Source organism: Octodon degus, unplaced genomic scaffold, assembly GCF_000260255.1.
Source record: "Octodon degus isolate 3935 unplaced genomic scaffold, OctDeg1.0 scaffold00189, whole genome shotgun sequence".
NCBI lineage: Eukaryota > Metazoa > Chordata > Mammalia > Rodentia > Octodontidae > Octodon > Octodon degus.
Window position 1 is genome coordinate 4,882,407 of NW_004524765.1, and position 16,358 is coordinate 4,898,764.

At 34.8% G+C, this 16,358-nt stretch overlaps 1 protein-coding gene across 1 annotated transcript; it reads left to right on the plus strand.

Annotated features, from left to right (window-relative positions):
• Positions 1–1,559: 1,559 nt before the first annotated feature.
• LOC101583353 (olfactory receptor 11G2-like) lies at positions 1,560–2,498 on the plus strand. The gene has a single exon (XM_004644051.2). It carries the CDS (start codon positions 1,563–1,565, stop codon positions 2,496–2,498), a length of 936 nt encoding a protein of 311 aa, XP_004644108.1. The 5' UTR covers positions 1,560–1,562.
• Positions 2,499–16,358: the final 13,860 nt, after the last annotated feature.

Here is a 16,358-nt window from a genome sequence, read left to right on the forward strand (position 1 = left end):
TAAGTGTATGCCTGCAAAGCACAAGATCCAGAATTTGATTCCCAGTACTGAAAACAAAAATTTTTTTAATTTAAAAAGTAAATTAATTTCAATTAAACTGATAGAAATACATGTTCCTGAGTGGGCCAATTCAAAGATTTCTCTCTTGGTGGAGGCATATAGCAAAAGTAAGTTTCAGCATAGAAACAATTTCAGTCACTGGGCTGATTATAGGGCTCATTGATGGATAATGAACTACCCAGAATGGCTGCAAATTAGATGCTGATTTAAAATATTCTCCTAAATCAGGTTTGGGGATAGTTTGTTTTAATCACTTCTACAATATACTTTCCAGAGAATGGTGAAATCTTTAAGATTAAAGATCAATGACAATCAGAACATTAATACGTTGTCAGTGAGAGTAAAAAGTAGTGCAGTAATGAAGGAAAACTTTTCAGCTTAACCTGCTGAGGTTGGAAATGAAAACTTTCTACACAACTAAAGGCACAATGAGTCAGAAGAGTATAGATATACAACTTTCTCTTAGTTCAATGAGAAGAAAGCTTTGGACAAATAGTGTTTAGACAAGATACCATGTCTGCATCTTTCACTATGAATAACTACTACAAAGACAACAATATGCAATGTATTAATTATTGTAACTGTCCTACTAACCTGTTTTGAAGCTCTTTCATTGCTACTTCTTTCTCAATAAAATTAATATAAAAACAATGAGCCAGAAGACATTCAGCATATTTTCCTATTAATGGTACTACTCATAAATCCAAACCAGAAATAAACCAAGATATTTACCTTCAGTCCAATGGTTCAATAAGTGTCAATTTATTTGTACAAAACAATGATCTAGATCAATAATAATGGACCAGCTCCAGATACATTGGATAAAACAAATTTTATAAAGTTCTTTGCACTGTTATAAAAAGAAATCACCCAAAGTTCAGTCATACAATTTCATTTATTCAAAGTACAAAAGTAGGAAAACAAGAAGAAAAACATTTTAAGTGCATATTTATTTATTAAATCATAAAGAAAAATAAGGAAAGTAATATCATAAAAAAGAGACTTACAACTGGAAGGCAGAGGCACAGAGAGGACAATTGGGATACAACATGAGAGGAGAATGTAAGGTATGAGTGATCCACTATTTTTTAATCCCAGTAGTTGCAGTAGTGCTTTCTTTATGAAATGTCATATTGATATGTGATGCATCTTTCTATGCACTTTAAATAAGGATATTGCTGCACCTATCCCCTGATACATTCAACCTTAAAGGCTTTCCAGACCAACAATTACTGTCTAACAAAACAGTATTTTGCAACTACACTAAAATAGTGACCATTGTGTTAATGTTTATTGAATTCCACCAAATTGGCTTAAGGACATACCTCAGTTTAAATTTATCTTTAACCTATCATTTACTAATTTCTGGTACATGTTTCCTCTTTAGTTATTAATATGATTGCAAACCATAATAAATAGGTTTCTCATGGGGAATTTGGAATATATACCTATCACATCTTGATCCTTTTTACTTTCCATTCCCATATTCAACTCACAAGCCAATGAGAACTTTCTACACCCCCAGCAACTCCAGCACCATCACTGGCTTTGTCCTCCTGGGCTTTCCCAGCCCCAGAGAGGGGCAGATCCTCCTCTTTGTGCTCTTCTCTGCTGTCTACCTCCTCACCCTCATGGGCAATGCTTCCATCATCTGCGCCGTGTGCTGGGATCAGAGACTACACACACCCATGTACATCCTTCTGGCCAATTTCTCTTTCCTGGAGATCTGGTATGTCACCTCCACAGTCCCCAACATGTTGGTCAACTTCCTTTCTGACTCCAAGGTCATCTCCTTCTCTGGCTGCTTCCTCCAGTTCTATTTCTTCTTTTCCTTGGGTTCCACGGAATGCTTCTTCCTGGCAGTTATGGCATTTGATCGCTACCTTGCCATCTGCAGGCCTCTGCACTACCCTTCCATTATGACACGACGTCTCTGCACCAATCTTATAATCAGCTGCTGGGTACTTGGTTTCCTCTGGTTCCCAGTCCCCATCACCATCATTTCTCAGATGTCCTTCTGTGGCTCCAGGATAATTGATCATTTCCTGTGTGACCCAGGTCCTCTGCTAGCACTTAGCTGTACCAGTGATCCTGTAGTAGAGTTAGCCAGCTCCACCTTAAGTTCCCTAATATTATTTACCCCCTTTGTCTTTATTATGGGCTCCTATGCTCTGGTTCTCAGAGCTGTTTTGAAAGTTCCTTCAGCAGCAGGGCGACAAAAGGCCTTCTCTACTTGTGGGTCCCATCTGGCTGTGGTTTCTCTTTTCTATGGTTCAGTGATGGTCATGTATGTGAGCCCGACCTCTGAGCATGAAGCTAGAATGCAGAAGATTGTGACTTTGTTTTATTCTGTGATTACTCCACTCATTAATCCTATTATATATAGTCTGAGAAACAAAGATATGAAATGTGCAATGAAGAAATTACTGAGAAAATAAAGTCATACCTTAAAATTTTTTAAGAAAAAAACCCTATTTTTAGCTTCTTAATAAGAGAAAACTAGCTAAAATTGGCCATTTTTTATTACTTCCCAGAATTTGTAGAGCTATAAAGGATTTAAAAGAAGCATTTGATTTTACTAATTTTACATATGATAGAACTATTAATTGAAACACTTGGAGGCTGGGGTTATAGCACCACAGCATAAGCATCTGCCTCGAAAGCACAAGGTCCTGAGTTCAATCCCCATTACCAGAGAAAAACAAAAAACAAAAAACTTAAATTTACAGAGGAAATACAATTAAATCGAGGTATTCTGTGAAAAAGAAAACTTCTTCACAAAGGTAAAAGGAAAAGGAAGCTGTTTTGTTATTAAATCAGCATTAGACTGGAGTTCAATGTTCATGATAGACAGTACACAAAATGATTGCAAAACCAGAAATATTACTCTTTTTATAGCAAAGTGAGTACAATTGATTATATACATACTCTAAAGATAGACAATAGCTAACCCTCAATAGCTAGTTCTTTTGATAGCATGACTTGTTACAGGTGAATCAAACTGTATGTACTCATTAATTGGACGGCCCATCTATGCTTCCTAATTGCCTTTATACAAAAGAAAAACAAGCTTATACTTCTAGGACAGGAACAGTTTTGGAATATAATTTGGAATTTAGTCCACCAAAGTTAGGTTCCTACCTTTCAATAGATAATAGGAATGGCAACCTGTGGAGGACCACATGGGCAACCCTCCTTGAAAAAGGAGTAATTGTCTCCATTTGGCTGAAGTTGACCCTGTTTCTTTGTATTGACATGAACAGAGCCTGCTAGGACTTTTCCTTATTCCTTCAATTAGCTTTAAGCAATGCTTATCAGTCAGCTGAGGTGCTGGTGGTAGTCTTTGAACACAGCAGGCATGTTTCCCTGGGAAACCACACTTGCTGCTCCCTAGTGTAAGTTGGGTCAAGATGGGATGAAGAGCCAATGCTCTATGCTCTATAATGGGATCAAGGGTCAAGACAGAGGCTATGACTTCCTGGGGCTTGAAAGATTGCACATCAGAGCATAATGCAGAGGTGAATAAAGACCTCCCGCCTAGCCCAGTTCATGGCACCCATCTACTTCCCACCATTGTCACAGTCACTCAAACTCAATTCACTCGTCTTTCAAGAATGAATAAAACTCAGGTTTGGCCTTGGGTCAAGGCCTTTGTTCTGGATAGCCACTGTCCTGTCTGGACTTAGGAGCAATTGACTCTCCATAATTCTGCCTTAGTGTCTGGTGTGGCAGATTGTCATTAACTTGACAGGATTCTAAGAATTTGTTGATGGGATTACAAATACAAACTCTTTGCACTGAGAAGAGGACCAGGAAAGGCTCTCTACAGGAACCCTATCATCCATAATTACAATTCAAAGATACATTTCTCAGTCTTTGAAAAATACATACCTGGGTCATAAAGCCAACCAGAAGCTTTCTGAGCATTTGAAAGTCTTTGTACACATCTTTCAAAGAATGAAAAATAATTCATTCACAGATTTCCTAAAGTAAATACTATAAGAAGCCAAAAAGTAGAAAATATATCCTTTGTTCAGTAGGATGATAGTCTTTTATAATTTTATCTTATTTGTCCTTGGAAGTTATATAAGACTTAAGACAAAATCCCAAAGTTTTCTATTTTCAACAATAAGAAGTTACCTTACTCCGTCGTTTGGGTTTATATTTCTGTCCTCCAGGATAATTGTTATAGGAATATCAACTAAAAGACTAAATATTAATAACTGAAATATATAAATATCTTCAAATAAGCAAGAAAATATCAGCTACAATTGAGAAAGTGCCAAATATATGAAAAAAAAAAACAGTATTAAAAGCTATTGAGAGGGGCTGGTGAGATGGCTCAGTGGTCTAAAGCACCTACTTAGAATAGGCTTAGCAAAGCACAGGGACCACGGTTCAATCCCCCAGCACCACATGCCAGCCAGCCCCGCCCCCTGGTGGGCTGAGCTGGCCACACACACACACACACATAAATAAATAAAATTAAAAAGAAAAAAAAAGCTATTGAGAAACTGGGTGTGGTAGCGCAGGCCTGCAATCCCAGCCTGGGAAGGCTGAGACAGAAGGATCACTATGAGTGTGAACTGCACAGTGAAACTCTGTATCCAATAAATAGATAAATAAAACTAAAAAGAATTTGAAAAAGCTTTTAGACATCTAAAAAGACATTCCATTTTATTCAGTAGAAAATAAAGAGAAATGAAACTAAAATAAATATACTTCTTTTTGTCCCATAAAATGATGTTGAGTGCCTTTACTAGTAGACTATAACTTGGTATAGCTTTTACAAAGGATATTACACCAGCAACAATCAAAATGTAAATTTATTTCCTTTGACTCAGCAATTTCATTCTTGTTTAAAAATATTTATTTATTTATTTTTTCTGTATTTTAGGGAAGGGTCTACAGGGTGTTCAGGGTCTCACTACTACATTGGACTCAGTGATTCACTTGTTCACAGCCTTCCAAGAGCTGGGGTTACAGGCTCATGCCACCATGCCCAGTCTCAATTGCTGTCTCAGCACTCCCCAGGGGCGGGAACAATTTCATTCTTAAATATTTATCTTACTGGTGTATACACATAATAAAAATGACTTGTGTACTATAATATTGACTAATCTTTCTAGAAGCAAACAAATAGAAACTTCTAAATTTTCATGCATAACTAATTCAATACATTATTTTATATCCATCATACAAAAAACTATGTTTACAATGAAGATCTGTGTATCCTTTAATTGTTAAGGATAAGCAGTGCAGAAGGGAGCTGTACTTTGTGTTATTTCATTAATAAAAATTATGTTTATGTAAATATGTATATTCACGAAGAGTTAATGTGCTTTTAGAAGAAGGAGCCAGTAACCATGACTGCTTTGGGGAAAGAGAATCTGATGTGAGGTGAAGGAGAGGACATATTAAACTTTTGTATTAAATTTTATTCTGTGTACTTCAGCTAATTGCTGAAGCTTTTTGCAGAGCTCTAGAATCTCTTGAAGGCTCATTGGAACACAATGGAGGTGAAATTCTGACTGACATGAAACATGGACACTTTTGGTCAATGTAGGTGGGTCCTCCCTCTGTTGCTAACTGGCCAGATCTGTTTTCTTGGTGTGGCTGTGGAGTGTTCAGTAGCCAAGAAGGACTCAGCTGGTCTGTCCTAAGAAGCACACATCGCCCTTTTGCACCTGAGATCCTCCTTCTACCTGAAGCTCTGGGAATCAGTCAACAGTCAGCCCACAGCCTGACTGTGGACTGTTTGACTGCTAAGCTCAGTGGCCTGATGGTGGCTGTAGAGACAGTCAATCTGATGTTAGATCTCGCCCAAGTCATTGAAGACAAAAACTGACATAAAAGTTAGCATGTTTAAAAAAAGTTAGCATGTCTATAATATAAATAGACTAGTCAGGTTCACTGAAGAAAAATGATGTATATTCTTCTCCCAAGACCTGTTTGGCAGATATGGACAGATGTCTTAAAAATTATAGACAACTTATTTAAATGAAGATGGAAGTCTTAAGTAGAAATGTAATAGAATATAAATAAATAAATTTTATTCTGTGTTTATGTATTCTATTGAAACATTTGATGTCAACATTGAAAGAGTACATTTTAAAATTAGAGCCACAGGGGCTGGTGAGATGGCTCAGTGGTCTAAAGCACCTACTTAGAACAAGCTTAGCAAAGCACAGGGACCACGGTTCAATCCCCCAGCACCACATGCCAGCCAGCCCCGCACCCTGGTGGACTGAGCTGGCCACACACACACACACAAATAAATAAATAAAATTTAAAAAAAATTAGAGCCACAGAAGAGCCAGCCAGATAGCTTAGTGGACTAAAGCACCTGCTTTGGTGGAGCACAGCGGATGGGTTTCAATCCCTGATGTGCCATGCCAGCCCTGCCCCCGGGATGTGCTGAGATGGCAATTGAGACTGGACATGGTGGTGCACTCCTGTAATCCCAGCACTTGGGAGGCTGAAAACAGGAGGATCACTACAAGTCTGATATATGCAGTGAGACCTTGTAGACCTTATCCTAAATTTAAAAAAATAATAATAAATTAAAGCCAGAGAAGTGAATAAAACTGGCAACTTCTTTGTGTTTTTTGACTTAAATTTTTTGTTTTGAGAGACAAAGGAAAATATGTCCCTCTTTCTAAGGAATTGTGAGTGCAAACAGAGTATGAAAAATTGACAGTGACTGACATAAAAGTTAGCATGTTTAAAAAAAGTTAGCATGTTTATAATATAAATAGACTAGTCAGGTTCACTGAAGAAAAATAATGTATATTCTTCTCCCAAGACCTGTTCTGCAGATGTGGACAGATGCCTTATAAATTATAGACAACTTATTTAAATGAAGATGTAAGTCTTAAGTAGAAATGTAATAGAATATAAATAGATAAATAAACTTTCTCCAAGTTCACTGAGTCATTTTTAAAAATTAGCCACTTCGTATTCTATATACTGGGCTAGTGGGTAATTCATTATACATAAATAAATAAAACAGACTTTTTTACCTCATAAATTCCTATTCAACAAACAAGGAAATTGTAGGATGCTATGGGAGCAATTAAAAGACCAGCACAAATAAATGCCAGGTATAGTAAAGGAGGGAAAAACATGAAAAGTTCTAAAAGACACATCTAGCCATTCACAGGCCAGTGTCTATTTACAACCACATCATATTATACAGAATAGAAATTCTACTGCAGTGTGTCCATAGGACATTTATTATCCATCATAATTTAAAATTGGACTCATCCACTGACTTATTGATGGGTATCTTTAAGCAAAATAAGTATGGTTCCAAGTCAACAAATAACTAAGCAGATGTAGATAAGTACATATGTTTAAAAAGTAATGAATAAATGACACCATTTGGATGTTAAAAATCAATCTTCAAAAGTTATCAAAATTCAGTTTTGTTTTTTGTTTTTTTTTCCAGAACCGGGGATTGAACTCAGGCCCTTGCACTTGACAGGGAAGCACTTATTCCACTGAGCCGTCTCCCCAGCTTGCAAATACTATATATTGATATTGAAAATATTTTACTCATAACTTATTTTCCTTTCTCCAGAATAACATCACCTGAATTGTATCTTGGGTATATAATCTGATTTTATAAATTTGGTATTTAGCTTTCTTTTTTTAAAAATTTTATTTATTTATGTGTGTGTGTGTGTGTGTGTGTGTGGCCAGCTCAGCCCACCAGGGGGCGGGGCTGGCTGGCATGTGGTGCTGGGGGATTGAACCGTGGTCCATGTGCTTTGCTAAGCTTGTTCTAAGTAGGTGCTTTAGACCACTGAGCCATCTCACCAGCCCTAGCTTTCTTTTTAACTCCAAGAGATTTGTTGACATTCCATTCAAGAAAGAACATTTAGTGCAGTAATTATTTCATCCACCATTGTACAAAAGACTTGATTTTTCACAGCATACAAATAGTAAATGCTCAATGTAACAACTCTCAAAAAGGATAAAAATACTTTAAAGTCATCTAAAATCCTGCCGCTCTGACTAATAGACATTCCATTATTACCTTATTAAACATTTTGTCCATGTTTTCTTTTATATACATATAGACACATATACACATTTGTAGTTGCTTATGAATTGAATATTTACGTGTTCTCAACATAACTCATTTTTCTCTACTACTCTCCAGCATGATAACCCTTTCTTCAATCTATTTTTCACTCCACTACTTTCCATCCCTGCTTCATAAGCAATATAAGCATATGCCTCCATTCTATTCTCCATATTTCTGGTGACATGTAAATATTTATTATTAAATATCAACAACAGGAAAAATTCAATGACAGGAAAAAGTCAATCCTTTTAGTAACAACTCTTTTTTTTGTGGAACTGGGGATTGAACTCAGGCCCTTATGCTTGCCAGGAAAGTGCTTATTCTGAGCCATCTCCCTGGTCCCTATAACTCTTAATCTGAATATTCTCCACTCTTAAATCAAAGGACACAGATTAGCAGGTTGGATCAATAATTTTTTAAATTATATATTATGCTGCATGGAAGAAACACATTTAGTCATGAAAGAAATTTATAAACTAAAACAAAAACAAAAAACAGAAAAACAAAGAATGAAAAAAATCCCTGCAACAGGAAACCAAGAACAACCAGGAGGAGCTATCCTACTTTCAAAAATTGATTTCAAGTTAAAACTAATCAGAAGAGGCAAAGAATGTCACTACCTATCAAGTAAAAAGAATAATTCAACAAGAAGAGATAACAACTATACATGTACCTAATACAATGGCATCCAACTTTATAAAACAAACACTATTAAACAGAAGTGGTCAAATAAACAACACAGTTATAGTGGGAGATTTAAGTACCACACCATCACAAAAAAATAAACAAAGAAACATCACAGTTGATCCACATTTTAGAGCAAATGAAGTTAATAGATATCTATACAATGTTTCACTCAAGAATAGAGTACATGTGCTCAATAGCACATGGACCAGTCTCCACAGCCACACATCCTCATTCATAAAGAAGGTTTAAATAAATACTAATCAATATTATCACATCCCTATCATCATGTCATAGGATAGTAAATCCAGAAATTAATGGCAAAAGAAAGTAAAAAATTATGCAAGCATGTGAAGATTAACCAACACACTCTCATTGATGAGTAGGTCACAAAGGAAATCACAGAAATGTAGAGTTCCTAGAATCAAATGGTAATATCAATACAACATAGCTGGCCTCATTGGAGGAACTTAAACCTGCCCTATAGGCTGTTAATGCCCATATCAGAAAAGCAGGCAAACCCCACAGAAATACCTAATGATGGACTTCAAAGTACTAGATAAACAGGAACAATCCAAATTTAAACTAGCACTTGGAAAGAAATTATGAAGTTCAGAGTGGAAATTAATGAAGTTGAGATGAAAAATGTACAAAGAATAAAAGAATCAAAAAACATAAACAAAATAAACCTTTAGCGAATTTTATCAAAATAAGGCAAGAGCAGGCCATAGAAATGTAATTAGAGATCAAAAACTAAAATCACAATGAACACGGCTGAAATTCAGTTAATCATTAGTAACTATTTTAAAACCTGCATTCCAGTATATCAAAGTATCCAGTTAAATGGATAGATTCTTAGACCCATATATATTTCCAAAATTAATCCAATAAAATATAAAAACACTTTAAGCTAAAAAAACAAACAGACAAATTGAAGCAGTAATAAAAACCTGTCAACTAAAATAAGCTCAGTACTTAGTGGATTCAGCACTAAATTTTACAAGAACTTCCCCTAAGATCTAACGTCAAGACTCCTCACATTCTTTAATGAAATTGAAATGGAAGGAATAGAGCAAAGCTCATTCCTGGAAGCTACCACTATCTTAATAGCAAAAACAATGCATTAACTACAAAAGATAACTATAAGCCAGTATCTTTAATAAACATATTTGTAGAAATCCTCAGTATAATACAGGGAATGACAATGCAACAAATTATCAATTAGATCATATACAGAGACCAAAACCTTTATTTTAGTAATGCAAGGATTTTTCAACGCATAGAAATCAGTAAGTGTAATGCCCTACATAAATAGATGCAAGGATAATCACATTAGCATCCCAACATGGAAAAAAAAAAATAAAAGCTTTGCCAAAATCCAATACCCGGGGGACTCAGGTCAATAATTTCTGACATTGCCAGTTAAACAGAAGACCCAATGCTATTATGGGCTACTGGACTCTTTTAGAATATTTTGCTGAGTTTACACACCTATAATATTCAATAACGGAACTTAGAAAAAATGGGGTATACAGATGAATGTCCATTTTGTATCTGTGTATTCAAAGTGGTTGGGATAGATATATAGTTACATTCTGTTAATGAATAGAATGATTTGTTCTAATGGAGTTTGTAAATAGGATCACAAGTCCGCATCTTGTACAGCAATTAACCACTAAGAAGAATATATGCAGTGTATTATTTGTTGAAAAATAAAAAAATAAAAAAAAATAATAAACTAAAAAAAATAAAATAAAATAAAATAAATTAAAAAAAAATCCAATACCCATTCATAGTCTAAAAAATAAAGAAAGTATATATCAATGGTCCTTATCTCAGTCTGATAAAGCCTTATGAATCAACTTGCAGCCAACATCATATTAAATGGAGAAAAATTAAAATTTTTTCCTCTAAAATCAAGAACAAAGTAAGTATGCCAACTATCACTACTCCTGTTGTTTATAGTAGTTGAGTTACTAACTAGAGGAATTAGACAAGAGAAATAAAGAAACAGATACAGAAAAGATAAATGTCATACAATCATTATTCACAGATGACCTGAGTAGAAGAACCAAAAAGTTCCAACAAAAAACACTTAGAACATATGAACAAATTCAGCAATGTAGCAGGATAAAATATCAGTACAAAAAATAGTATTCTTATGCATGCATAAGTAATCATTAAGAAAGAAATTTAAAAACAATACAATTAAAATACCATCCAAAACTAAATATTTAGGGTACCAGCCAGATAGCTCAACTGACTAAAGCACCTACTTAGGCAGAGCATGCCAGCCCTGCCCCTGGGTTGCTCTGAGACAGCAACTGAGACTGGGCGTGGTGGTGCGCACCTGTAATCCCAGTGCTTTGGAGATTGAAAACAGACAGATCACTACAAGTTCAATCTATGTAGTGAGACCCTGTAGACCCTGTAGATCTTATCCTAAATACATTTTTAAAAATTAAACATTTAGGAACAAATGAAATGAAGGGACTGGAATGATAGCTCAATAGAATAAGTGCTTGCCTGGCAAGTGCAAGGGCCTGAGTTCAATCTTTGTTCTGCAAAAAAGACAAAAACAATAAAACAAATGAAATGAAATAAAATGAAAAGCCTTTATGATGAAAATTATACTATTCTAAAAGAAAGGGGGATGAAATGATCATAAAAAATCAATGAAAGTAATAAAAAAAATCACTATTTTAAAAAAAGAAAAACTACTTTGGAAAAAGAAGGGTGAAGATACCACCAGACAATAAAAAGTTATTATTTGTTTCTGAATAGTTAGAACCAATAGTTTCAAAATGACCATACTATGAAAACTAGCACATACCTATACTCCTACCACAAAAAAAGAGGAAGAAGGAAAATCACTGCGAGTTTGAGGAAAGAATTGTTGATTAATTAAGAAGCTTCTAAACAGCAAAGGATACAAAAAACACAATGAGGTGACAACCTAGAGCATAGAAAAAATACTGACCAATCCTCTTTGGACAGAGGACTAATTTCTAGGACAGATTAGGAATTTAAAAATAAATTAAATTCCCTATCAAAATAAAACACACAATCAAAAGAAGGCAATTGGCATGACTAGATACTTGTCAAAAGCAGAAGCATTTATACAAACAAATTATGAAAAGAATGCTTTAATGTCACTGGCCATTAAAGAAATGCAAATTAAAATGACAGTGAAATTCTGTTTTGCTCCAGAAAGAATGTTTATCACCAAGAAATAAAACACTAACAAATGCAGTCCATGTAACAGAGGGGAAAAAGGCCTTCTACATCTTTGTTAGAAATGGAAACTAGCACAACCACTATGGAAGTCAATTTGGAGATTCCTCAAGACATCATACTGCAGTGACACATGAAAGCCCGGGTTTGCAGCATCAACTCTTTACAGATATATCTTGAAAGTGATCTCTATGTTCACCAACAGATGAACTGATAAATGAAATGAGTTCTACACAGTGCAGTCCTCTGGAGAAAGGACAAATTTCAGGTATTTTTAGGAAAATAAATGTATCTCAAGACCACTATATAAAGTGAAATAAATCAGATATGAAAGCTTAAATACTGAGAAGCTGAAGGTATAAATAATGTAAATAGCAAAATAAAAGTCAGACAATAAGAAATAAGGAGAAACATCTATTGAGAATAGCAAGGGAAATAAGACATGGAGAAAAGCAAGAGAAAAATAAAGGAAAGTAACATACAAAGAATTAAACTGTGTTATATACTTGTACCAACTTCCAATGGTCAATCTAATCATTACATATTGCACACATATAACTATAAAAATTTTAAAAACAAAAAACAAAACTATTTGACCAAAAATGATTTTCATAAGTAAGACTATAAGAAATAAATGCTAAACAAAAGTACATGTTTCAAAAAAAAGCAATTGACTCAACCCAGTTAATATTAAACTCAATAGTCCTATTTTGCCGGATGTTTAAATAAAAGTAAACGATAGTGTTGTAAAGTAGGTTCAAATACTATAACAGACAATTTGTTATTTTTTGTTTTGTTTTGTTTTGTTTTAATACTTGTTCTTTAAGAAAGGTGAGACTTACTTTTTCAGAGTCCTCATGAAAGCTGTGCTGAAGTAGAACTGTTAGGATTGGAAATTAGTCAAATTTTTTAATGACACTACCAATGAATCTAGAAGCACAATAATTGAGGGGAAAAAATTTAACACAATCCTTAAAAGATTAAAAAAAGACAATGTCTAGAAATGAAATGTCTAGATAAAAGTCAATCTGCTCAAATGTATCACAAACCAAAGCAGTAAGAAACAATATTTTCTTGTTCAGACTTGAACCTTGACCTTCTCCCTTGATCTAGTACATGTAGAAACATAAGCATAGCTTGGTATGCAAAAAGAAAGAAATACAATATTAATGAGGCAAAGTATAGAAAACAATTAAAAGTCATTATACATATAAACAGGGATGTGCCTAAGAATAATGGGGCTAAGAAATATTCAATTAGGGATTAAGTTAGAGAGTAAGTAAACATTGAGTTATTAGTCATAATATCAAGTAATCATTTAAAATTAACAGGTAATTTTTCAAATTTCTGAAAAATAAAGCATTCACTTGTGAATCAGGAAAAGTTTAACACAGTGTTCAACTGAAAGTGATACAGTTGTTTGGGTGCACAGTTTATTATGAAGATGCTAAAGATGTTGTAGATAAAATCACATGGCCAAAGCCTACAAAAATTTTGATGTCAATGCAATGTGATTTTACTGAAGCTAGTAACCATGTGTAGATAGATACCTTAGGAAAATGTACTATAATGTTTAGACAGTGACATCACTTACTTTTCATGGTAAGGTCCAGTCTGATAATAAGCTGTGAGTCTTTCTTCTCCAGGATATCTCACTTTCCCTTACATGGAGTCCAAAAAGAGGGTTTGACCTGTGAAACCTAAGACATATACAAAGTTAACTGTAAACCTCTCCCTTATCCCTCTCTGAAGTCCTCTAAATTATCAGAGGAACAACCCAGACTTTCTCCTTCTTCTTTTTTTTTTTTTTTTTGCAGGACTGGGGACTGAACTCAGGACTCTTGCCAGGCAAACACTTATTCTACTGAGGTATTTCCCCGGCTTTTTTTTTTTAACTTTTTTATTTATTTAGTGCAGGGTCATGTGGGGCTGGCATGGCATGTGGTACTGGGGATTGAATCCAGGTCCTTGTGCTTGCTAGGCAGGCATTTAGACCGCTGAGCTATCTCCCCAGCCCTCAGACCTCAGACTTTCTTTTGTGCAGCTGTGGTGGCCAAATGAAGGAGAGTAAGTCTTGTAATCAGAAAGTGAGGTTTAGGCCTCTAATGACAAATTGGCATTTTTATTAAGCATTCACCAGACAGAGCAAGTCTTATAATGTTTCTACTTGATGATGGTGTAAATGTGAGAAAAATTTCATAGCAAGTGTACTTCATTTTTTTTTCCAGTCTGGAGGTCTGTGGTAAATAGTGTTTTAAGATTTATCCATGCATGTAAGTTAGATGGTTTGAACAACTATACTGTGCATTTCTGCTGGTTTATAGAAAGAAGCAGTTAATGCTTTAATTAGTTTCATATTTTTAATTGTTTCTTCTTTTTGTCTTCTTAATTTCTTATATATTTATTTCTTTTTCTTTCTTCTTCCAATTTTATATGCATATATCTTATAATATGAATAGCTGGAAGATAATATTATAGATTACAACAAATACTGTGAAATTCATATTACTTTCTTAAGTGAAATTCTGTACCACTTGTAATATCTTCTGTTTTAATTCTAGTTTTACTCTCTTTAAAAAACAAAAAATAAAAATAAATAAAATAGTCTCAACATATTGGACTGTGGCAGTGATCCACAGCTCTGACTGAGCTACAGGGTCATGAGTTTTTATCACAGATATTCTGTGCTGTTTTATGTTATAGTGTTATGATGTTCATTAGTTTGGTGAATTAAATATATTTGGACTTGTACTTCCAATTTGCAATGAATTCATAAGTAGCTAACCTTATAGAGAATCAAAGAGCATCTCTATAAGAGAATCAAATACCTCCAGGCATCCAGATCTTTCCTTTCCTTGCCTAGCAGAGAAAGTCCAGCAGGTATGCATTTTATGTTTTACTTACACTTGCTACATTGTATGTGAAAGCAGTTGGGTAAGCAACCTAAAAAGATTTCAGAAAGGGGTGGCCTAAAATGAACAAGACAGTGTTGTTGATTGAGATAATAGAGGAGCCTTGTTCAAAGCAATTTAGTAATTCAGGACTGGAAAGATAGCTCACCAATCTAAGCACCTGCCTGGCAAGTACAAGGACATGGGTTTGATCCCCAGTACTGCATCCTGTGCCAGGCCCAGAACCGAGGGCATGTTCTGCCATCCACTAAAACCAGGCATGGTAAGGCTAAGAGAGGAGGATCACTATAAATCAGAGCTACATAGTGATACCCTGTATCAAATAAATTGAGTAATTAATTAAATAAAAACAAAAGAAATTAAACTAAAAACACAGGTAAGTGGAAGAAAGGGGAGAACATACACCTTAAAAGAAAAATCAATCTTAATACAAGACCGAGCAAACAAAACATAGATAAAGGACTTAAAGAAATTTCCAGTAGAGGACCTATTGTACCCTGCAACAAATGTCCTGACAGGACAGGTCCTTGATAGAGGAAGAGAAACACAGAAGCCTGAGCAAGGACCAGGAGGAGCCAATGACATAGGATGCATGTCTCTCTCCAAAAGCAGCACAACAAAGGGGAGGAAGACAATGAGAAAAGAAAGGTAAGGAGTAGGACTCTTATAAGAGACATACAGAAAGAACTGGCCAAAGACTCTGGCCCCAGAGTCAAATTAAATTAAATTAAATTAATTTGAAGCCTTCACACCTCAAGGCCAAGATCGCCTGAAATCACAAAGTTACTTCAGGCTTAGCAGTGTTATCCAGAGGCTTTGGATGTTGCTCAACAGCAGAGGAACTTTCTTTTATTTTTTTAGTTTGTTTTTATTTTTCTTATTTTATGCTGGCTTGTTTCCTTTTCAGTTTCCTTTACTTTGTTTATCCAATGATTTTTGTCCCAATCTTAATCTTCTTTCTTCTTTTCCTCAGTTTAACTCTCCAGACTTGATCACAACTTCATAGAAGTGAATAGTGTCTAATTATTCTGGTTAACGTTAATAATCCCTCACTCTTTCATTCTTTCTCCTCTATACTTTTCTCTAGTTTCTCAAAGTTTATGTGATCATCCTTTGCTGTCTAGTCTTACTTCTACTTTTTTTCCCCCAGTAATCTCTGTTCTATACTCTATCTTTCTTAAATTTATCCATGATAGGGTAAAATAACTCTATGAAGGCGAGACACTTTGTACATAATCTCTGATTTTACACCCAGTTCTGTTACATAACTGTAGGTTTTGCTCCTAGCCTTCAAGGTACAAAATTAATAGTTATCACAGGTCATCAGTTTCCACACTCTGCTTGATGATATTGTTATTGCTAATTGCACTACTTTA